Source organism: Nematostella vectensis, chromosome 9 (genome assembly GCF_932526225.1).
Source record: "Nematostella vectensis chromosome 9, jaNemVect1.1, whole genome shotgun sequence".
Classification (NCBI taxonomy): Eukaryota; Metazoa; Cnidaria; class Anthozoa; order Actiniaria; family Edwardsiidae; genus Nematostella; species Nematostella vectensis.
The window spans coordinates 7,261,880-7,285,249 of record NC_064042.1 but is presented as its reverse complement, the minus strand read 5'-3'; the positions used below and the strand labels follow the sequence as shown (position 1 = coordinate 7,285,249).

The window sequence follows — 23,370 nt, the reverse complement described above, 5'->3', positions numbered from 1 at the left end:
ATAGCAGACGCAGTTGCAGGGCAGCGGTTATTTTTTACACAAAATGGCGGCCAGTCTGTGGTATTTGTCGTGATTATAATTTTTTTCCTTTTCTTTTTTCCCTCTTTACAAAGCATGTCCATCGTTTCATGGGCGTGCGAGTACTTTATTTCTGCAGTTAAAATGGAATACTAAGCATATTATTGAAGAATATTTGTATTAGAAGAACCAGCATTTATAGAATCAAGTCGGGCATCAACTTCCCGCCAAGTTCAGAAAAAAAAGTGTTTACATTCAAACTCGTAAAACATGAGTGAATTCAGAATCCATCACCATGTCTCCGAGCTACTCTCTCTTCTTGGGTATGTCATTTATCATTTAATATTTTTATTAAAGTTGTTTGCATCGTTAAGGGTAATACTAATGAGCGATCTGGGTGTCAAAACATCTTCCGCAGTCTTATAAGATACTGTAATCATGCAATGCAACTTTAACTTCAAGCCCCGCGTGACATTATAAGCAAATTAGTTAACAAAATTTCTATACCACGAAAACAACAGTATTTATCAACATCAATAACTAGCAATAAAGCCACGGACATACATAGAGTTGGATCTTTTAGGGTCTTTTTTAACACATTGACCCCTCAACCGGCCTGTACCGGCTTTGGGAAGTACCCACAACCCCAAAAAATCATAAATGCAAAATAAACACAACAAGATGAAGATACTCATGCATCCAACCAAGCTGTTGGCATCTACTCTTAAGTCAAATAATAGCACAGGTTCTTTGACAAATCTCAAATCAAACAAGGAGAGAAAAGCAGAATCACCCCTCACAATAAAACGCTCAAAATACCACACAAGGGAGAGAGATCAGCAAACACAGCTCAAGACACAAATAGATACCTTTATTCTGATCCTCCAGGTACATTTCCATGGCCTCAAAACACAATGTCCACTCCTTGAAGGATTGTACAACCACGAAGATGTCTTTACGTATTGCAAAGCATTCTGGGAGATCCAGGGAAAAATTCACGAGGGGAGGGCCAGTCAACACTCCTCTCCCCAAAGTCAGATGGTTTTTTAGAAGTCTTTTCACCCCGAAGCCAAACAAATCAATGCCAGGTCATACAGACCCAGAATAGCAGTGTAAACAATTTTGGAATCAATTTGGTTTCAGAAAAGACAGCATTTAGGAGAGCTGTGGTGATTCATTAGAAAATTATTTTCTCATCCAGGCAAAGCCAAACAAGAAAAAATCATCATGAATCCACCTTTGCTTGCAAATATCCATAAGCAAAGCACTCAATTATGCCCCAAAAGACTTCATGATGTCCCGAGACACTCTCCTAATATGCTCATAGCTGTATTTTTGATGAAAAATACAAGCAACCATCAACTTGTGCTGGCTTCAGCACAACGCGAGGGATTAAAAGTGGGGACCACAAAGCACTGTTGGAAAGCTTGGATACCGCTGACTAGGTGCAGCTGTGTTTGATTGGCTGTATAAAACTCAGAATAGGGGGGGGGAGGTATCTGTTTTCAGTCTGTTTTTTTGTAAATTCAGCTAAAAAAAAAGCCAGGAGTCAATGGGTTAAGCTTTGTACACAGGATTCACTGAGAGGGGGTACCAGTCATACGGGTAGTTAGCATATGGAAAGGGATTAGTGTTTTGAAATTCACTCATCTTGTATTTATCTAAGGGTGAACTTTACTCATCTTGTATTTAGGCTAAGTAAAAGAAAAGACATGTTAATCATCCCCGCCTGCATCCTTTTTCAGGGCCGCATCAATATTTTTTATTTAGCTATTTCTGCTGCTATTTGATTGTTTGTTCCTCAGAAGTTCAAATTTCGTGTGTTAGTGGTGCCTGGGCACTAAAATAATGGCAGACATTACCATTTCAAGGCTTTTCTTACAATTTTTTTACCTTCGCAACATCGTAGAAATTTTCTTTGTAAGGAAAAAAATAAATGAAAAGAGCCGCATGCTCCCTATTTTGATCTTATCAGGACGATAAACATGTTTTTATTTTTGCTTGGCCTTATCTTATATTAATCTAAGGGTGACATTCCCTTATCTTGTTTTATCAGGGCTTCAGGAGGGGAGGGACCCAAGGTCTACACAGAAATGCTGATGAAAAACATGACACCTTATGTTACAACACAGGTAAAATACTACTAGTAGAAATGTCTTGTCACGTTACATTAAAGTGATGAAAAACATGACACCTTAAGTTACAACACGGATAAAAAAAACTGTTTAGTAGAAATGTTACACTAAGTGAAAGGCTCTTTTCACAGAAAAACCATAAAAGAGACTTTAAGCTTATTACAGTAGTATTTATTTGTACTAAATAGATTAAATATGTATGTTACAATTTCACTGGATATATATTGTGGGACATACCAACTAGTGTTTCTCTAGTTCAGTTTACCCTTTGTTTATTTGTCAACCGCAGGGATAAAGTTTGTTATAAAGTGTCTACTGTACCCAATTGTCTTTTTGTTAACTGTAGGTGTCGGCTCATACAGCAAAGCGCAAGATTGCTGAGTGTTCAACTACACCAAGAGAATTTCTCAAGAAATATGACGAGCTTAAATCTAAAAAGTGAGGATTTGTGTTTACTTTGCTTTTGCTAACATGTCATTTAATTAGACAAATGAATAAGGAAGATCCTATACATGTCTGTTATTTGTCGTTGCAGTGTCCGTGAGCTAGACCCTCTTGTTTACTTGCTTTCCAAACTTGTGGAAGACGAACAGGTATAATGGAACCGCCAGACTGAAAGTCTAAAACCCTGATTTTTTGCCAGTCATTTATATAGCAATATATAGTCATTTATATACCTCTGTTGAGCAGACACTTTTTACAGTCCCACCTTTATAAGCAGTATTTATACCTTTACAGTGTACATACATCTTATAGAAATAATTGTGGTTTTTAGATGTAAATGAAAAGCTTCTCTGTCTTGATATAATGTATAAAATCTCATATGTACTGTATTTACTCCTGTATTATATGCACTTATTTATAATATGCTCCCTGATAACAAGTAGACTTCTTTCTTGCCTATGTCCTTCACGGCACATTCCAGACATTTTCATTGATTTAGATTTGGTATATGTCAAAACAATGCCCCGTGGAGTTTAAATAACTTGACTAACTTATTTGTGGGCGTTAATTCCCTAGAGCTTTCTATTGTTTTAATTATATTATGCATGTTTTTTACCTCTCAAACAAAAAGTTTCATGTATAATACACACCACAATTTTTTAGGTTGTTTTCGCGTGAAAAAGTTCTTGTTATACATGAGTAACTTATGGTATATAGATAACATGTATTGTTTAATATGGTTGTATATGCTGCTAATGAAAATTGAAAAAAAAACATACTTAGCCTTCATTAATTCTCACTTTCCAATGAGCTCCTGAAACACCCCATACTCCCCTACACAAAACAGTCGATGTAAGAGGCACAAAGTATTTAGTGACACAATTTCTAAGAAAAATGGTGTTCCATTTCCATTTTCCCACTTTTTGTTGAGATGCGGATGGAGTGTGACCTGACGCCCCTGGCGCGATGCACAAGCTGCTAGGCTCTCGAGGCTTTGTGTGTCCCATGATGCACGCAGATCAAAAGGGCGGAGCTCCTTGAGTCCTGTAGAGGATGCAGTCACAATCGACTTTACGGATGAGGACGGCTGGACGTTCACCTCGGTGGTTACGGGAGCATCACTCTCTCGGTGGTCTGTCGACGCAATAGATGGACAAGCACCAGTCTTCTCTTGGATCTGGTGCACCTCGGTGATGCTGGCAAGACGACCTCCCTGATAACGATAAGAGCAATAAACGCAACTGTGAATACGTCTCAAAACGTTTTCGAGGCATCGTTTTCATGTTGTACAAATAGGAAATGGTTTTGTTTAGCGCACCTAATCCAAAGACTAAAGGTGATCGATGGGTCACTCTTTCAATGAAAATAGAAAAGTACACTTGTTTTATATCCATACAAATCGTCTGAAAGTATAAACATAACAATAATTACAGTTGCCAGAATGATTCCCCGAAATCTAACAGCTTTAATGGGAGAATTATAAAAAAAAGAATGCAAGTATAACAATAAAACTGGAGATGCTATTTTGCCCGTCGTGTTGGTGTAGAGGTGTGGTTCTTGAATCTTCACACTTTAATAAACGCTCACCTGAAGGGATTTGACCTTCGACTGGATATGCATCTTCATGACGAAGTTGATAACAAAGCATATAAGAGCGGCGAAGGTAACCGCTGACATCAGGTACAGGATATCCCCCAGCACGACGGTGGGAGCGGGACACTCAAAGACAACGATTGCTTGCCTTGGAGCAGCCACGGGAAAGACTACAACTAAAGAGACAAAGAAAAATAAAAAAATTGATTTAGTCTGACGCGAAATGATGATGTATTAATAAGTTTAGTAAGTATCTGTATATCATTTTAGTAAGGCCTTATCAGTCGATGGCTAAATGTTTTAAATTAATTTAGTGTATAATCATTATTGCACTAACTTGGCATCAGCAGTCGTGGCTTGATGAAGATCTTAAGCAGGTTCCGGGGGTGGAGCTCCGGGAACACTTGCTTGTAGCTGGGCAGCAAAAGCTCCCAAGAACGGGCTACAGAATCGAGAAAACAGTTAAGCATCATCACTTAGTGGTTATAAAGATTATAAGAATAGAGAAAGGACAATAATAGCAACCATAGCACATCCGTTAGGAAACATTACTGGAATCTGTACAACGACAATAGTAAATCTCACGCTCTGATTGGTCTAGGGTCCATGTGTTATAAGACACTCGCACGCTTGGCGTCAGCACGGGCACACGCATACACTAGATTATAATGTAAGATAATATTTTAATTGTTGTATAAAACAAATAGATTTTATTTTTTGCGCGTCTGTCCTCTGAAAGATGCACAGATGACGTTACAGCATGTCATGAATAACAGTCACGCAACAAGTTGCGTACTTTTCCAAAAAATGAGATCTATTTGCTAAATAACATTTATCCGAGTACTATCGGAATTTTGCAAAAGGCGTATGGAACAGAATGGCGTATGTTCTTCTTAGCTAAATATTCACAAATTGACTTGAGCTACTCAAAAAAGATACATGCTACGGAATGTCAAGACTTAACATATTATCCATCAATTTTTTGTAAAATTAAGTCAGCCACATACCTTGATAAACAAGCAATTCTCGACATTGTGAAGACTTCTCCGCTTGCAAAAGGTCGGCTGGAAAACACGCTAATACAAAAGACATCTTGATCAAACGAAGATTTAGAAACTAAATGCATTTAGAATTTTTTTTTTTTTGTAGAACGTTGAAAAAGAAGCTCTTTTATCAAATTGGGAAATATACTAAAAATAATTATAAAACCGAAAGGGCGGGACTCACCGGAGACATCTTCGACAGCGTCTTGTACCGCGACGGGTACTTCTTCTTTGGTCTCTTTTCCTTGACCATCACTCTAGAAAATGACAACAAAACAAATAATAATAAGGAAATAGAAGTGTTAAAGAAACACCATGCTGTACATTGACACCAACACGCCACCGCACGCACTTTTTCTCACAAAACGACGCTACGTACCTCGACACTCGATTTACTTCTGCAATAGCAGAACGCTGCGGCTCCTGCTGTGCAGACTGCTAGCCCGGTGAGAACGGGGTGGTCCTTAAAAAACTCTATCATTTTGAAAACTTGGTACGCTCCATGAATACTTGTTTATCGTTTCGCTTTCATGAACGTTTAGATCAGTTTGGGGGAATGCTGATTATGACATCAGACAGTACGTAATCATCCTCGAGCTCTCTTCGAGCTTTCACCAAAGTTGAAAAATACGTTTCCCCTAATTAATAACATATTATTAATTACCACACCCATACAAAACGAAACTGAGTAGTTTCTTATGTGACGTCACATATTATAAAATACCACCAGAGGCTGTTTGGAATAATCCATCAATAAATTCCCATGATCCTTTTTGTTTCTAGCGCGAGCTTCGAAGCATCGCCGAATATATAAAGTGTACGCGCGCGCAAGCTAGACAGTATTCTTGGGTTGCAAATGACGTCACATCCGCCACATTAGATATGCCAAAGTTGAAGTGGTGGTCAAAACAGACACGCAAAGATGGTTGTTCTACATTTCGTACAAGTGCCGTGCACCTGTTAAAATGTCATATATTTGCGCTGTTTTCGAGTGTACAAATCGATCTATTCAAAAGAGGGAAGGTTTCTTCAGGGTTCTGCGGAAATTTTTACTAAAAGGCGAAATAATTTACAGAACAATGGCGTGAAAAGCTGCGAAATTCGTCTCTCTAAATGAAAAGGAGCCGAGTCGAAAATCGCAAGAGTTTCTAGTAATTCGTTTTTGAAAGGTATGAAAATCATCCCAATGTCGTCTTTGGTGTTGTAAGTAATTCTGAAATGTGTAATTACGCTGTAAATATTAAAATCCCGTTTTGTCACACGTAGCCCAAGGCTACTTTCAATAGTTTATAAAAGAATGTGGGGGGGGGGGGGGGGGGGTTTAAGATAACTATGTTTTAGTGAAAAACTTACTTTTTCGCGATTAATAAAACTATAAACCTTGTAATAGTGTGTTTAAGTCTCCCTTTATTTCTCTTTTGCCGGTAGAATGTCATCAGTACAGCGAGTTTAAATCCCGCAACAAATTGTATTTTTTATAGTCAGAATGAGACTACAAACATATCGGGCGTTGAACATGATGTCGAAGAAAGTAAAGGTTGTTTATTTCCCTTTTATATACCGAAATGATCACGTTTTTGTAATTGACTCATACATTGAAATACACTCACTTTGACAGAACATGGGCTTCCTCCATGGTAACAGAGGTATCCTTCCAGACAGACATGACTGGTAATGACATTTTGTCCAATGGGAACTCAGAATAGTGAATTGTGATAAGAGTTCTCTTCACTTTATCCGAACAGAAAAGTCGGAGACTCTTTTCCCTTGAGAGAAAAGACCCTTGAGATTGGGATAAACTTGAGAAATACTGGGAGCTAGGAAGCCTTAGCCAAGAGAAATTGTTTACACTTAATTAATAGACACCCCCCCCCCCCCCCCAACACCCAAAATCCTGGCTATGTACCTGTTTGCAGCTAATATTACTTGTCCCTATGCAACTTTGTTTAAACTTGTGTCACAGTAAACTGAATTTAGCATATGAGGCTTGGATTTGATGCATAAAAAAATGCAATTTCTCATTGAGTGGCCTCAAAGGGATATACCAAGACCAACACTGCCCATGGATTTCATTTTTGACTTGCATTTGGATCTGGAGTCACAGCCATTATTTGTTGTGCCCTGTACAAATCTTACAGGGTCTGTTGTCCCAACAGACAAGTCTTAGACACACACATATGTAAGTCATATGGTTTCTTGATGCTCATCAACTATATCTAATTTCTAATCTCTATATACAACATGGCCAGTATACAGCTCTTTTCTTAATATAATAACAGATAATAAAGGGCTTAAATTCTATGTTGATAATGGACAAATTGAATAGGTGTTTTGGAATAACATTAATAACATTTGATGTCAATTTAAGTGCCTTGATGTTTTGCTTTATAAACATGCTTGTCATGGTAATATGCAGTTTGTTAAAAAAAATATTAGTCTAAAGAACAATAATGTTCTTACAGATTATTGCATTATGAAAATATTGTTTTGTTCCAACAACATCACAAAACTCATCTCTACAATAAGAAGCTGAGTTTTATATCACCATCATCATCTTTTACCAGACAGGATCATAATAATTCCATCAGGAGAAGCCCCAAGATGTGTCACTTGGTACTAAGGTGTTGACCAGTGCTGCAAACTGAGAAATTCTCATATGCTTCACTCGAGTTTTCTCTTGCATGTGTATCAGGCAAGTACACAGGAGGGTGCACAGAATGTATGCTCACCCCCCTTCGGCCACAAAAAATGGGCAAATTCTTATCCTTTTTAAATATACCTATGACTGCACATCCCCCCACAGCCAATCCTGGGTACGTGCCTGTGTACATCATGCTAACAACCATATCCATATCAAAAAGACAACAATGTGAAAATATAGAAGGTAATCCTTTCTCTAGAATACTGCAATAATGTCAAATTTACCAGAAAGTGGAATTATACAGCACCATAGCAGGGGGTGACGGGACATGTTACCCCCTCTTCCTGAAATAATTTTGAAAGCCATATAATTTCAGCCTGTAAATAAAGACAATGGCATACCCCCAATATTCATGACCGCACTGGATATACAACAAATATGAGTGATTGATTATGAGTATTGTAATAATCACATCTATTTTGATGACAGAAGGTGAAATTTATTATACCCAGGTTTCATCCAGCAGTGAGTGCATGTATATTCTGAGAAAATGGACTTTACTTACAGTAATAGCAGTGCCTCAGCTAAAAGTCAGAGATGACAATGCTTGATTAAAACACTCGAAGTGTACATGTTATAAGGAATTTAAAATCGAGACAGCAAATAAGGTATGTAAAACAATTAAATCTAGGGATTAAGGTATGTAAAACAATTAAATCTAGGGATTAAAAATAACCTTGTACCTGATGTAGAGACGCGCTTCTAAACAAGGATACAGATGGATACAAATTGCATATGACAGAATGTCAAATGTGCGTGAAATAACGTAGCACATCTGCGCTTAGTGATGTTGTCTTAGCATTTCACAAAGGAATGTGTTCAGATTAGAAAGGAAATAAATGGTGATCCTAGTATGACATCCCTACCCCTATAACTAAACGAAATATTCTGGTTCCGCCGGTTCCGCTTTTTAGTAATGCCGTTCATCAATATTCGTAAAAAAATATTGTATAAGCTTAAGTAAGTAACTCAACTAGAAAAGCTTGAGCCTGCTGCTTTGGTTTGGTAACTTTTTTAGAGGTACACATGTCAGTAGCCATGTGTAGTGTAAAATATGTAAAACTATGAAAGTTATTTTGGTATTTTTGTGCTAATTTGTTGGTATTTTGGTCCTTCCTTTAGATAATGTTTGTTCTCTTCCTAAAATAACTTTATCCCTCATTGAATGTCATTTTAATTTTATGGAACATTTTCAATGAAATCTAGAGACTTGTGTTGTCTTTCTAGTGCCATTAATGATATGTATATGCTATAATTTCAAGTCTGGATATTACAGACTACAAAATATAAATGTTTGAACAATATAATAGCATTAATAGATATTGTTATTTACTTTGCACTAACATAAATGAAATAATATATATAACCTAAATTAGTGTTGGTTTGAGAAAAATACAAACTACATAGGTTTCCCTACAGGTCTGTTTCAGACCTGTAGGGAAACCTATGTAGTTTGTATTTTTCTCAAACCAACACTATACACCGCTCTACTTTCGAGTATTGAGCACTTTCTATGAAAGCCTTCAACCATCATTTTATAACCTAAATTATATTGTTAATACAATATAGCTCACTTTGGGTGTTAAAATAAACTTACCCCTAAGTGATAGCACATTGAGGGCAGTGAACCAAGAAAATGTTTAAGAAATATTTAACAATTTTCAAACACTCCATCCCCACCTCAAGAGATGATGCTTCTTACCTTTCTTGCCCCAATCAGTGTTGTGATATGGCATATACAATAAAAAACAAGATTATACATATATTTTTGTTATATCCAAAGGTGTTGGGTAGTAGCATCTTTGTCATTGCACATTGTACCGTTTTTTTGTCTTTTCATTCACCGAATTCTAACCACTAGCTCTCGTGATATTCCATTTTTATTCCATAGTGAAATTAGTAAATTATATATGGTTTGTGCCATGGCTAATTTTTTTTCTTACTCAAAACCTCAACTAGCCCCTACTCAAATTTATACTTTTATATATATTTAAAATATATCTATCCCTCCAAAACTTCACAGTACCCATCTGTCTGTTAATATTGAAAATATGTGTTCCTTTGTGACTTTCAAAGTTTTTCATATAAATCATTCATTAAAATCCTCGTTATTCTTCACACAGCGTTTATTAGAGATTGAGTAGGTAAGAGCGAATTTATTGGGGGTTTCTTCATCAGTGCGTTCGGTACTCGACGGAAACGTATTTTTTTCATTAATCTTTTTCAGTGTTAACGAAAAATATAGATAAATAATATTTTCACTTCTTTTCCTTTTTTTTCAATAAAAACCATCCCATAAAAAACCCTCACTCAGCAAGCTCCTACTCCGATTTAAACTTAGGTAGGTAGCTCTCCCTAGCTCGCCGTGGACCTACCAGTCCTTCTGCTTCCCTAGGTCAAGATGCCCGTGAAGAGGGGATGAAGGAGGGGGAGGGGAGGGTAATGGTCCTTTGGCGTATTTGTACAGAGAATCCAATATCTTTGTCTACGTACAGTTTGCTAGCGGCACGAGGGTTCCCGCGACAGATTTTCAAAGCGTTAGCTTGCACGAGATACGAAGGCGTATCAGGTACATCGACTTGTTATTCTTTCTTATGAGTATTTTTTCATTAAATATGTACGACAAAGAAAGCTTGCTAAGCCACTTTGAGTGGCATATGGGACTTCCTTATTAGCTTTGGCAGCCACCGGTTAAGTGGGTGAAGTAAAATCAGACTGGGACTGCAGTGTTTCCGTGCATGCGAAAATCACAGGGGTATACGTGAAATAGGAACAGAAAAGGAAGAATAAATGTTCTTCCTCAATTACCCGCGCTTGCGTTTTCTTCGCTTCCATTTATTTTCACGCGCAGGGGTAAACATTTTACCATAGCCGTAGTAGTTCTTAAATTATTGGGGGCACGATACAGAAACACTAAGAAAATATTGGGGGCACAACCACGCACCTACTGGTCATTCCCTTATAGTTTTTGAAAATATTTTGGGGCACGTGCCCTCAGTGCCCAAACCCTTGCTACGGCCCTATTTTTACGCCTCTAATTTCTTTTCCTTCTCTGCTTTACATACTATTGAACGTAAGAAGTTGTTTTCAGATATTGCCGGAGGATTTTCTATGCAAGCATGCGTACAATCTAGACCAAAACAACGCCCACTAGTAGAGGGAGGTGTGGATGTACGTAGTAATCCTATTGACAACATAGACTTCTGTCTAAGACAAAAACTCAAGTGGTCATACTGTCCTAAGGTTTTGTAGGTAACGGTTTGTAAATCCAGCCTGTTGGTTTAAGGGTTCTAGTAAAGATGATTGTTTACGGGATCTACATATTTTAGCTATCGTCCGTGTTTGCCTGCGCGCATGTGTTTTGCGGCGGGAGGATCCATTCGCATTAAAGGCCGTAGCAAATCTATTCACAGTTTTATTATATTTGATATTATATTCACATTAATATCTAATCTAACTATAAAAAGAAATTTGGACTGAAAAAAAATATTACTTTCCGTTTGTGAATGTTTGTGAACATCTTAACAATGACTTAAGAGTAGAGACCGCTGCAGCCCGAACCTCAGTGAACCTCCAGAAATACAGAATAGGATTCAGACTCGCGGTGAGACACAGAAAGATGAAACCAGTAAGTGAGAGCTCAATCGGGACTAGTGGAGGAAATGGGTTTCCGGTTTCGATCGATTGTATAAAGCAACGCCAATAAACAAAATCAAATGTGTAGTAACGTGTAAGGTAAAACGCTGATGTAAATGTTCGGATATAATTGATCCTCGACTACAATCCCTGATGGTGTTATCAAATAACCAGAACAGACACGACCTGTGCCGAAGCTAGTAGTGTTATTAACTTCCATTCCTGACATAAGAACGGGATGAACAAAGTTGCTCTTCTGTTGCCACCTCTCGCGTCGCGTTTTTTACAGTTTGCAGAAAGTTATCCCCACACAGAACTTGTCCTAGCAAAACCAAAGCCTTTGAACGAAGCTATCCCAAGATTCTGAGCATCAGTGTCAATTCTTGCCGATTCTTAGTACAGTAGTTAATTGATCAGCTGAAATGTTCTAACCATGTACTCACTTGATGCTTTAGACGGATCTAAAATGCTTCGTGCTAAGATCAAACTCTTTAATATTGGTCACAGCTAAAATGTGTCAAATTGGAATCGTCAACTTAAGGACACTTGGCACACCTTTGGTTGCTCTTACCAAATTACACTCTTTTTGTTCTTGTCTACTTCGGATGATGGCTTTGTTTCGGAACAGCCTTTCCCGAAATAAACAGTCAATTGATTTCGCCGCAAAAACACGGAACTACTGAGCCTGGAGAGGTTTTTTGTTGTTATTACTTTTACTGGAAAACCTTAAATACAGTTAGTAGAGAATATAAGAAGCATACTAAGAGATCCGATTAAAAAAATATCATCAATTAAGCATAAACAAACTATTAATCATCTTACTTTGTGGATATTTAAAAAAATACAAATTCTAGCTTTTAAGTAATAACCCATTTCGTCTAACGAAACGTCCAAGAGCCCAAAACATCCGGCAATTTACTCCGCTAAAACTTCTCAAGAGACTATTTCAAACTTCTCGAGCCTGGAGAGGTTTTTTGTTGTTATTAGCGGAGCTAATAGCGGAGCTAAGCGCGGCCGCAGGCCGCGCGCGTAGCCCCATAGGCATAGAAATATGGTATAGGTATGCGACTTGGTTTTTTTGGTCATCGCGCGGGTACCCTGTGGTGTCACTCGCCAGCCAGCCAGCCAGTCAGTCAGCCGCGCGACTCCCAGGCCCCACTCGGCCCCGAAATGGCGACTAAATACAATCACGGAGCAAGGGAAAAAGTTCTTGTCGATTATGCGATAATTATTTATTTTGCCTCAAATTTTGACTTAAGGATAAAGTCAACTAGAGGAGATCTACTAACATTCATTCACGTCAAGATTTATCTGGTTTTAGCTAGTAAATTTAAGCAAGTAACAGTTCACATTTAAAAGCGAACAGAACATCAAGAAAGCGACAAAAAAAACAAAAAAAAGAACAATGCAAGGTGAGTTTCGGACGACGATTTGTATTGTCTATTGAGGATATGACAGTTATTAGGCTTTTTGTTGTCCTTTTTGTATGCTTTGAGAATGCGAGTACTTAACTTAGTAATCAAATTATTTGAGCATAACAGGTTTTGTTTTGACATTCTTTGTTTTATCTATATTCTTGATTTTGTTGAATAAAATACGTGCAACAAAAACTGGAATTCGTCTTTAATAAGACTTCTTCAGGGCAGATTGATTGTGTTGAGATATTTCATAAAGGCTAACCAATATCGTGTTGCATTTGTCAAATACTGCTAAAGAAGACCGTTCTTGTCTTTATATCCTGTGCTCTTAGTCCTAAGAAGATACATATCCTTAGAAGACACAGCAGCTTTTTCAACTTACAAGAGAAATTTTCCTTACCGAGGATAAAAAAAACCCTATTTTCAATATGTATTGTATTGTCTGCATCTTGCATCTCATGTGTTTATTTTTTTTCAAATAGTTGTGGAAAATTAGTTAGATTATAAATGGCTTGATAAAAAGATTGTTTTGAAAGAAATAATAAATAATTGTTTTCACTCTTTTATGAACCAGGAACTACCTGAGGGCCAAGATGAATGCTAAAGACTGGAAGACATGAGAATTAAAAATCATGTCTTGAAGAGAACAGTAGGATGTTCTTATTCACTAGTCATTTGATACCCCCACACCCATGGTCCCAGGGAAGGGTGGGGGATTAAACTTTAATAAAAGCCTGTTTCCAAGTTAAGAGTCAAAAACAGTCAATACCACCACCCCTCTTGACATATTCTGGTCAAAAAGTGGTCTAAAACCCCACATTAACCCCTGACTTCTGCGGGACCATAAGGGAAGGGGTGCAAATGACTAGTTCATTACTATGTGATTCAGCAGTACACACTCATAGGTTTTTTTTAGAACAAGATACTTATATAATATAAAACTAAAAACAAACTTTTGCTTTTTAAATAATAAATCTGTAAAGAAAACAGTTTTCTATCAACCTAAAGATAATGGGAAAGGGGATATTTAAAAAAAATATAATTATTACATTATTGTTATTATATTTTCTTTTCAAACATTTAAGGAAGAGTCATATTTCTTCCTTTTTCTTCTCCCTGTTGACTATTTTTATGCAATTGATGCTCTTTACTATTTCCCCTCTACACCAAAAATAAATTAATGAACAGATTTGATTTTGAAATTAGAAATTTTCTTTAATAACTTTCACTTTATATTTTCTTTTTAGGACTTTCTTTCCAAGTCTCTTGCTCATTACATTTATTTTAGATGTTTAGATTTATTTCATTGGAATAGTTAGATCCAGGGTTTCTCAAAACACCAAAATATAATGCATTACTGGATATATATTTGTAGATATTAATTCCCATGGGGATGGAAAATCACCACTTTAAATGGTACATTAAAATCTTCAGCATTGCATCTTATCTAAAATTGTGTCTGACACTATTCCATCTTTGAAATCCTGTTTCATCCATTGTTCTTCGCAAGAACAAATCTTGTCAGAATGTAGCTTTACAAATGTACATTAATGGAACTTTTATTAAGGGGAAGGGTTTTTAGGGCAAGATACTAAAACTTTATAACACTAGCAACAACCTTGTTCTTTTTCAATAATAGAATTCTGTTCACATAGCTTGGATAGCATAGACATGGCCTCTTTAGAGGCCTGTGGTGGTGAAAGGGTTAAGATAATGGGAAAGGGGAAATGTCAAGAAATGCTCAATCAAATTATTTTCATTACTGTTATATTTTTTTCACCAAACCTTTCAAGTTGAGTCAATTCACTTTATATCTCCTCTCCCGTCGATTATTTTTTAGTCAATTCATATTCTTTGATTCCTCTCTACCCCAAACATAGATCAATGAAAGTGTTTGGTTTGAAATTAGAAGTTAGCATTTTCAATCTGTTTTTTCTTCATTGCATTCATTTGGGAGTAGGCCACCAACAACAAGGCCACTAGGTAAAGTGGGGTGCACCAATATGTAATGCATGAAAGGAGATATATTTTTGGATTTTAATTTCCAGACATTTTTCTGAATATTCGGTCCAATGAAGGAGAGAATCGCCACTGAATCAATACATAAAAATCACAGTATGGCATCTAAACAGTCTAAATATATTGTTTTGAATCTTTGGCATGCTGTTACATCCATGACATTTTCTGCACAAGGGCAAAGCTTGTGGGAGTATTGTTTTGATTAAAAAAAGATATTCATAATGGAACTTCTATGATGGGACATAAGAATTTACCATTAGACTCTTGACAACTTTGACAGCCATATCCACACCAGGAATTGTGTTTGTTAACTTTGATGTACTGAATAATTTAAATTATTGAATAAGGCCTGGATCCATTTGGTTGGTACAATAAATAAATCTCAGTAGAGAGCAGGATCCTAGATCCCCCAATAATACCTTTGATCAGTCAACACAAAAGGTGTTTATGCTGGCTCCGCTTTTAGGCAGTGCCTAAATCTATATATTACTTCTACTGGAAAACCCTTAAGTAGAGAATATAATTGCCAGGTTGGCAAATAAAATTGTCCTGCGTGATATGGACTACTTAGAGCATTGTTTGGAGTCCCTGTGGAAGGACTGGGACTAGCCCGGTCAGAACTCATTGTAGTTCTTTATCATTCCGTTCGTTCATGTAATAAAACATCATTGCAAACAGGAAAAAGAAGCACTCTTATCTATGATAAAGACAAGGCTCGCTTCTTTGTCCTAGGCTGTAGCAACCTAATTGTCGCCGTTGATCACAAACCCCTATTGAAGGTATTTGGTGATCGGTCCCTTGATGAAATTCCCAACAGCCGGCTCAGGAACCTCAAAGAGAAGACCCTCCGTTACAAGTTCCGCATGGTCCACATCCCTGGAGCAAGACACAAAGCTGCGGATGCCATCTCACGCCACCCAACGGGCTCAACAACCCCTGAAATGATGACGCTGCCTGACGACATAGCTACCATCGATGCCTCCAACAGCCCTCACCCAGCCAACGCTGCCCTCGCAAGCCTTCGCACTAGGGAGCCACCAGAAGAATCCTGCTCCTACGGGATCGACAAAGAGCTGGTATCCTCAGCCACATCCACCCTCAACACCATGGCCGTTACCTGGGAGACGGTGAAACTAGAAACCACCAGCGACCCAAATCTCCACTCCCTGACCGCCATCATTGAGTCCGGCTTCCCAGAAGCGCAGCACGACCTCGCCCCAGCACTCCAAGAATACCACAGATTCCGGCACGACCTCCACACCATCGATGGAGTCATCCTTTACAAGGATCGCATCGTCATTCCCCCAACCCTACGAGAGGTGATACTTAAAGCACTCCACTCTGCACACCAAGGCGTGACATCCATGACTGCCCGCGCCGAGTCATCAGTCTTTTGGCCAGGAATCACACCTGCCATTGTCGCCTTACGGGAACGATGCTCCTACTGTAACCGCATAACACCTTCACAGCCAAGCGCCCCACCCTACCCACCAATACTGCCAGCCTACCCATTCCAATGCATCTGTGCTGACTTCTTCCACTACAAAGGCAGCACTTACCTGGTAGCAGTGGACAGACACTCTAACTGGCCAATCGTCGAAAAGGCTCGTGATGGCTCCGCCGGCCTAGTAGAATGTCTGAGGCGCACCTTCTGCACCTTTGGCATCCCTGATGAGTGCGCAAGTGACGGTGGACCAGAATTTGTCGCCAATCCTACACAGCAGTTCCTCAAGGAGTGGGGAGTCCACCACCGCCTATCCTCAGTAGCGTTTCCCCACTCCAACAGTAGAGCTGAAATAGGAGTGAAAACCGTCAAGCGGCTCATCACCAACAACACCGGCCCACATGGTGAACTCAACACCAATGCCTTCCAACAAGCGATACTTCAATACCGCAACACCCCAGACCCAAGCACCAAGCTGTCACCAGCACAATGCATATTCGGCAGACCAATCAAGGATTCAATCCCGATCCTCCCAGGGCACTATATCCCACACCCCACTTGGCGGGACACCCTTGCCCTCAGAGAAGAAGCTTTAAGGAACAGACACATGAGGGCAGCAGAGAGATGGTCACAACATACAAAGAGACTTTCCCCTCTTGCCATAGGACACCACGTGAGGATCCAGAACCAGACAGGCCCCAATCCAACACGATGGGACAAGACAGGCATTGTCATTGAGGTACGGCAATTTGACCAATACGTTGTGCGTGTCGACGGCTCCGGAATGATAACTCTCCGTAACCGGAAATTCCTACGGAAATACATCCCTGTCCAAGCACCACAGCCACCACGGATACTCAACGATGACCTCAAATTCATCAGCCGAGCAACCCAAGCAAGACCGAAAGAAAGCCTAACCAAACTCCCAAAAGGCACAGCAACAACAAGCCCCACTGGAATTTCCGTCGAAACACCCACACGACCTAGCCCCCCGCTCACGAGAGACACTGGGCCAGGAACTGGGACAACAGGCAGTGATACACCAACCAGACCACCAGAAACTGAGCCAGGATCAGCGGAAGCATCCGAACCAGTAAGCCCAGCCAAACCACCATCCAACCCCCCACTCGAGAAGAAGATACCCTTAGCCCTAAGGAGGCTACAGGACTACAACAAGAAAGAACTACTTGAACAATGAACACAAACATTAGTCAAAAGGACACATTGTTATATCGTTATGTTATATATCAGTATTTATCATCCCCACCATGCAGGAACACTAAATACTTGGGGGGAGATAGAGCATTGTTTGGAGTCCCTGTGGAAGGACTGGGACTAGCCCGGTCAGAACTCATTGTAGTTCTTTATCATTCCGTTCGTTCATGTAATAAAACATCATTGCAAACAGGAAAAAGAAGCACTCTTATCTACTACTGATATGGCATGCGAAGATAGATATAGATACATATTCTTTTCTATTTCAAAACGCCACATTTGACTTATTACAATAAGAAATATCATTTCTTGGTTGTTTTTTTAATGCATGATTTGTTTAAATATGTATCTATATTTCGTGTTATAAATGTAGTTTTGTGGATTTTTAAAGAGGAGGGGGGGGTGTAAAAGGTTTTTGGGTTTCTCCTGGGGGGGGGGGGGGTCAACAAAGTTTTTTTTTACAAAAGGGGGGTTGTACAGAAAACTCAAGTGGAGTGGCGCTGAATACCGACCCCTCCCCCCTCAGCCATAAATAATGAACACTCCCTAAGCAAGAATGGTATTCTCTTCAAGGTTTGAATTGGTCTTGACAAAAGACCATATTTCCAGTTCACACCATAGAGAATAGTGCTTGAAGATTGGCTCATTTTGCTGCACATTGTACCATATTATCTTTTCATTCACCAAATTCTAACCAGCTCCCGTGATGTTCCATGTTTATTTCATAGTGAAATCAGTAAGTTATATATGGTTTGTGCAATGGCTCAATTGTTTTTTTTATTGAAACCAATTTTTTTATTAATATTTTTCAATGCTCATAAAAAATAGATACATAAATAAATGCTTCTCTTGTTGTTCTTATTTCATATTATTTTTTTAAAAGACCTCAACTCAGCTCATACTCAAAACCTCAATATAATAATATAATAATAAAGACTTTATTTAAAGAGGAAGCATTTAATAGCCAATTGGCTAATAACCTTGTGGCCCTCACCTATTACATACTAAAAATTTACAATTACACTTACTAAAAATATATGATAAAAAATGGCAGAGAAGTATATATAAATATATATCTATATTAAGCTATATAAAACTAAATAAACATAAATCAAACACTATAGAAATTAAACGTTAAAATGTTGCAAAATCTTTTGATCATGTAGAGCTTTGTTCCATAAATTAATTGTAAAACATCTTAGAGAGTCTACTTTTCTGGCATCTAAACTTAAACTGTTCCATAGTTTTGATGCGGAGACAGCAAAGGTGAGCCCACCTTCGGTCTCGCGCTTATACTTAGGGCATATAACATTAAGTTTACTGTATCTCGTATTTCGAGAGTGATGATCACTGTTTAAGGATAAATGTTCTTGGAGATAACTTGGTACATTACCTCAACAAGCTCCTACTCAAATTTAAACTGCCCAGATTCATTTTAAAATATATCTATCCCTCCAAAACTACACAGTATCTATGTGTTCCTTTGTGACTTTCAAGAGTTTTTCATATATCAGTCCCCTACCCAGAATTTTTTTCTTGGGGGGGGGGGGATGGGGGGAGGGGCGAAATCCAAAAAAGTGGAACTAATTTTTCAGGGGGGGGGGATGGGGGGGAAGGGATTGAGTTATCTTTTTTCTTGAGACGTTTTTGCAAATAGTCAAACCTGGACGCTTGCGCAAGGGTAAACACAAGTAAGAATTTGTCCATGATAGTCATGGGTCGACTTAAATAGAGGAGTCATTTAGCTTGGGCATGTGGTTAACTTATCCATTTATCTTTATTCTTTTCTGCTGAAAATGTACATACTAGTGCATTGTCAAGGCTAAACATCCTTGGTATGAACGTTAAACTAACCAGTAGTCAAATGTGAACTATGATAATAATGTCAATAGAGCAATGAATAATGAATATAATGAATGAATAAAACAAGATGACAATTTTCTACTGAATATAAACTTATTGAATATAATTTTTTTTCCTGCAAATGTGTGGTTTCCCTGTGGTTTACCCCAGGGTTAAACGATAAACGACAACCCAATGCCTAACTCTTACCCTAACCTAAAGCAGGGTTAGGATTGTCATTTATACAGGGTTGGCATTCAGCCATGAAGGTTAAACACTTTATGCTGTGTTGTTTTTAACACTAGCACAAGTCATTTACAGCCAACACAAAGTTGAATTTTCTTTCAAAAGTCACAACAGTATGTATATCTTTCAGTGAACTGTTTGGAATTTGCCTTGTTTATGGAAAAAAAATATGGATTGCATGGTGGGGAGAATGATTTACACCCCTTTAAAATCTCGATCTTGAGATGCTACTGTTATGTTGAGATATAACTGTATGACTTCGATTAAACTGTATGAGTTGTACAGCAAATGCAAATCCTTTGCACAACCTTTTTAGAGACAACATTAACTTTTTACCTTTAACAAAACAGAACATATTATTTGGTTTAACAATACAGGAACCCCCTACAATAAGCCTTCTCTCTCTTGCTTCCAAAGCCAGTCATGATAGAGGTTAAGTTTGTGGTCCTCTGGTTTTACATCTTTCCATTCACCCAGGAAAAAAATGCGGTAAGAGTCACTGCCATATTTACCTATTCCATAAAGTGTATCAGGGTAGATCCAATCACGACTCAAAAACTCAGCTGAGAATTGAACAAGGGCCTTGGCCCGCTTCTCATGCAGTCCAAGGGGTCTGAGGAGGTCTAAGTAATGTAAACAATACTATATTAATCAGATTCTACTATTTTACATGAGCTACTTAGCAGTTTTAAACCAATCAATGTTAAGCTGGTCGGGGGGGGGGGGGGGGGGGTTAAAACAGTTAAACTGGCCCATAAGTAGATGGTTTTGACCATCAAGTTTATTCCATTGGAGATCTTTGTTGAACTCATCCTTTCCCCTGTAGATCTATTGATCTAGCGCTTACTCATGTGACCAACAGACTGGCATGTTTTCGGTGCACATTGCGAATGTTTGATTTCTTCTTAACTTTATTTGTTATTCTTGGAAGTTTCAGTGTTTTACACTATTCAGCGGATCAATAAAAAGAAATTGCATGTTATATACTTCATGCTATCTCTATATTTCTCCTGCCGTATGCCCTTGCCAAGGGATATTTGATCACAATAATATAAAGTAGCCAGGGGTAATGATATTTCTCAAGATTTGGCTCCAAAATTTGGCCTGACACAAATTTCAAATCCCTGCCCCTTGCTGCACCTCCCAGCCCCCACCGGCTTTACATTAATAGGTGAATTACTTAAGGGAATCAGTTAAGAATCTAAGGGTATAAGGGTGTCGGCCTACTTCTCACATGGCCAACAGGGTCTGACGAGATCTAACAACAGACACATATTATTCCCTCAGATATTACTAAGAAAGTAGGAATATAGCAAAGGATAGTAGATATAAAGTTTAATTAAAGGTACAAACTACATAGCCATGGCTATGTAGATACACATTATTATCTTAATTGAATGTTAACTCATAATTTTGAATTAGGTATGCACATTCTCATTGTAAATTCTCTGTTGTCCATCAACTGCTACAGCACTCACTGAGCAGAGGAATGATAGGATGAAAAAGCGAGGAACTTATGTTGTTAACACAGGTGAAAATAGGTTTGCTGTGTGGAGGTTAGGGGAGATTTAAATTTATGATCAATCTTCTCGTATTGAATCAGATCAACCTTCTATAGGTGGATAAGGTTAAAAGTGAGGTGAAATTTGCACCTACCAGAAATGGGCCCAGGATCAGCTTTACTTGCCTCAGCAGCGTCTGGATACCGTCTAAAGAACTCCCACATGATCGGGATGGCCTGGGTACCAGCAGTCCGATTTAAGAAGATTGAAGACACCAGCAGCTTCCAAGGATCATGGAAGAGCGTCTCCTGCACAAGGCTGAAGGGTGACTTGGGTGGTGTCCATTTGGGGGTCTTTGGCTGAGCAGCATCCTTGAAGTAAGGACTTTGTGTTGCTTCCACTTGTTTGGCTGAAGTTTCTAAAGAGTCTAATGAATCACCACTTAGACTTTCATCAAGATCATCGTCATCTTTTGGGCATGCTGTGGAATCAGCACCAAAGGGTTCCTGAGAGTCATCATTTTCTTTATCTAGCTCTTTCTTATTACTGGTTATGACCATTTTCTTGTGTTGAAAATCAAAGTCTTCAATGGTTAGATCAGACTGTGATTTATCTAAAAACCTCTTCAACTCTGCTTTAGAGCGAAACTTTCTTCCATCAGGGTCCACTATGTAAACATCATAGGTTCCCTTAGTTTTTCCTTTGGATCTCTGTGTCACAATCTTAATCCACCCAGTAGGCACCCCTTCATTAGTGATCACACTTGCTCTGTTCTCTGCTACAACTTCTAACTGGGAACGATGCTTCAAACTTTCTGTAGACTTCCTTTTTGTCTTTTTAGAAGAAAAGTAAGAACTCTCTAGACTTGCTTTTGTGGGGCTTTGATGAGCAATTTTCACGCCATTGTTTTTTTCACTTTTTCCAACTTGCATCTTGTTCCGCTTTCTTGACAAAGATTCTGAACTCAGAACAGAGTTTGATCTTGTTGCTCTTTTGCCTCTTGGTGTCTGCTTACTAATTTCACTAGAATCAGCCTTGGAAGCCACTTTTTTTACTTTTGGCTCTTTAGATATCACAGCTTTGCACTTTCTTCCTGGCTCACTTGACTTTTCAGTGCTTTTTCTTTTTCTTCCTCCCAGTGGAAAAAATCCAAAATCGTCCACCCTCAATTTGGATTGCTGCTCCTTAAGGAATTCGCTAAGCTGAACTCGAGAGCGGAACTGTTTCCCTTCAGGGTTTATAACAGTTACATCAACTCTTCCCTGGGTACGTCCCCCCTTCCTCACATATTCCGTTCTGGTCCAGCCCTTTGGGACCACACCTGTGAAATGGCTACCCTCATTAACAACAGATGGTCTTCTAGGCTTGGCAGCCTTAGTCTTGCCAAGAACTATCTTAACTACTTTCCCTCTAACGCTGCGCTCTTTTTTATTTCTTTTTGCTTTTGTGACAGCTATGTGGGGGGTCTTTGCCTTCCTTTTTCCCGGGGTTCCTCCAGCAAGTTTGCCTTTTGATCCCGATTGATCTCTCTTCCTCTCGCTCTGTTTTGGTCGCTTTTCCGGGGCTGCGTTATGTAGGAAATTCGCCCCATCTGCTCTGAAACTAAACTGTTCAATAGATAGTCCCAAATCGGCCTCGATTAGATGTCTTTTAAGTTCAGCAAGAGAGCGAAACTTTCTCCCCAATGGATCGTGTATATAAACATCAACATGTCCCTTCGTTTTGCCGCTTTTTCTAGTAACACACACCTTTTTCCACCCTTTTGGCAGATCTCTTGGATGATGGTCCATTTGACGAGTATTATGCGTTCTGCCGAATAGATTTCAAAGCCTTGATCAACAGCTGAAATCCACGAGACGCGATCCGCACATCCGTAGAATAACTTGCGACAAACGGTACCACGGGGGAGTGGGGAGGAGGGGAGACCGATTACAGGAATGTTTTTTATTAAATGAAAAGAATACTTACCTAGGGCCAAAGCATCACCAATTGAAACCTATAAGCCTACATATTTCACTGTTGTGTGTTTGTTGTGAATATGTGACGTTCATCAGTTTGAAGAGTTTTCTAATTATTGCCTCCCCTCCCCCCCCCCCCCATGAACATAAAATAGC

At 38.8% G+C, this 23,370-nt stretch overlaps 4 protein-coding genes across 7 annotated transcripts; 2 read left to right on the top strand and 2 right to left on the bottom strand.

Moving 5' to 3' along the window:
- The first annotated feature begins 35 nt into the window (after positions 1-35).
- On the top strand, positions 36-2,986 carry LOC125572216 (gamma-tubulin complex component 2-like). Its single transcript, XM_048732412.1, has 4 exons — positions 36-341; positions 2,075-2,150; positions 2,500-2,591; positions 2,689-2,986. The coding sequence occupies exons 1-4, from the start codon at positions 289-291 to the stop codon at positions 2,750-2,752; spliced, it is 285 nt and encodes a 94-aa protein (XP_048588369.1). The 5' UTR covers positions 36-288; the 3' UTR covers positions 2,753-2,986.
- On the bottom strand, positions 2,308-12,680 carry LOC116601882. Of its 4 annotated transcripts, XM_048732408.1 has the most exons (7): positions 9,477-12,680; positions 5,613-9,301; positions 5,418-5,490; positions 5,198-5,266; positions 4,528-4,632; positions 4,185-4,366; positions 2,308-3,810 (listed from the first exon to the last, which is right to left on the bottom strand). In XM_048732408.1, exons 2-7 carry the CDS (start codon positions 5,712-5,714, stop codon positions 3,394-3,396), a joined length of 948 nt encoding a protein of 315 aa, XP_048588365.1. In that variant the 5' UTR covers positions 5,715-9,301; positions 9,477-12,680; the 3' UTR covers positions 2,308-3,393. The 4 variants fall into 4 exon arrangements, 3 of the variants coding, with proteins under 3 accessions (XP_048588365.1, XP_048588368.1, XP_048588366.1); XM_048732411.1 differs by lacking the exon at positions 4,528-4,632; XM_048732409.1 differs by lacking the exon at positions 9,477-12,680 and having other exon boundaries at positions 5,613-9,326.
- Positions 12,681-15,870: 3,190 nt separating this feature from the next.
- On the top strand, positions 15,871-17,649 carry LOC125572218 (uncharacterized protein K02A2.6-like). Its single transcript, XM_048732418.1, has one exon. It carries the CDS (start codon positions 15,871-15,873, stop codon positions 17,647-17,649), a length of 1,779 nt encoding a protein of 592 aa, XP_048588375.1.
- Positions 17,650-19,424: 1,775 nt separating this feature from the next.
- Positions 19,425-23,168, bottom strand: LOC125572214 (methyl-CpG-binding domain protein 4-like). The gene is made up of 2 exons (XM_048732406.1): positions 21,411-23,168; positions 19,425-20,377 (listed from the first exon to the last, which is right to left on the bottom strand). Exons 1-2 carry the CDS (start codon positions 23,044-23,046, stop codon positions 20,139-20,141), a joined length of 1,875 nt encoding a protein of 624 aa, XP_048588363.1. The 5' UTR covers positions 23,047-23,168; the 3' UTR covers positions 19,425-20,138.
- Positions 23,169-23,370: the final 202 nt, after the last annotated feature.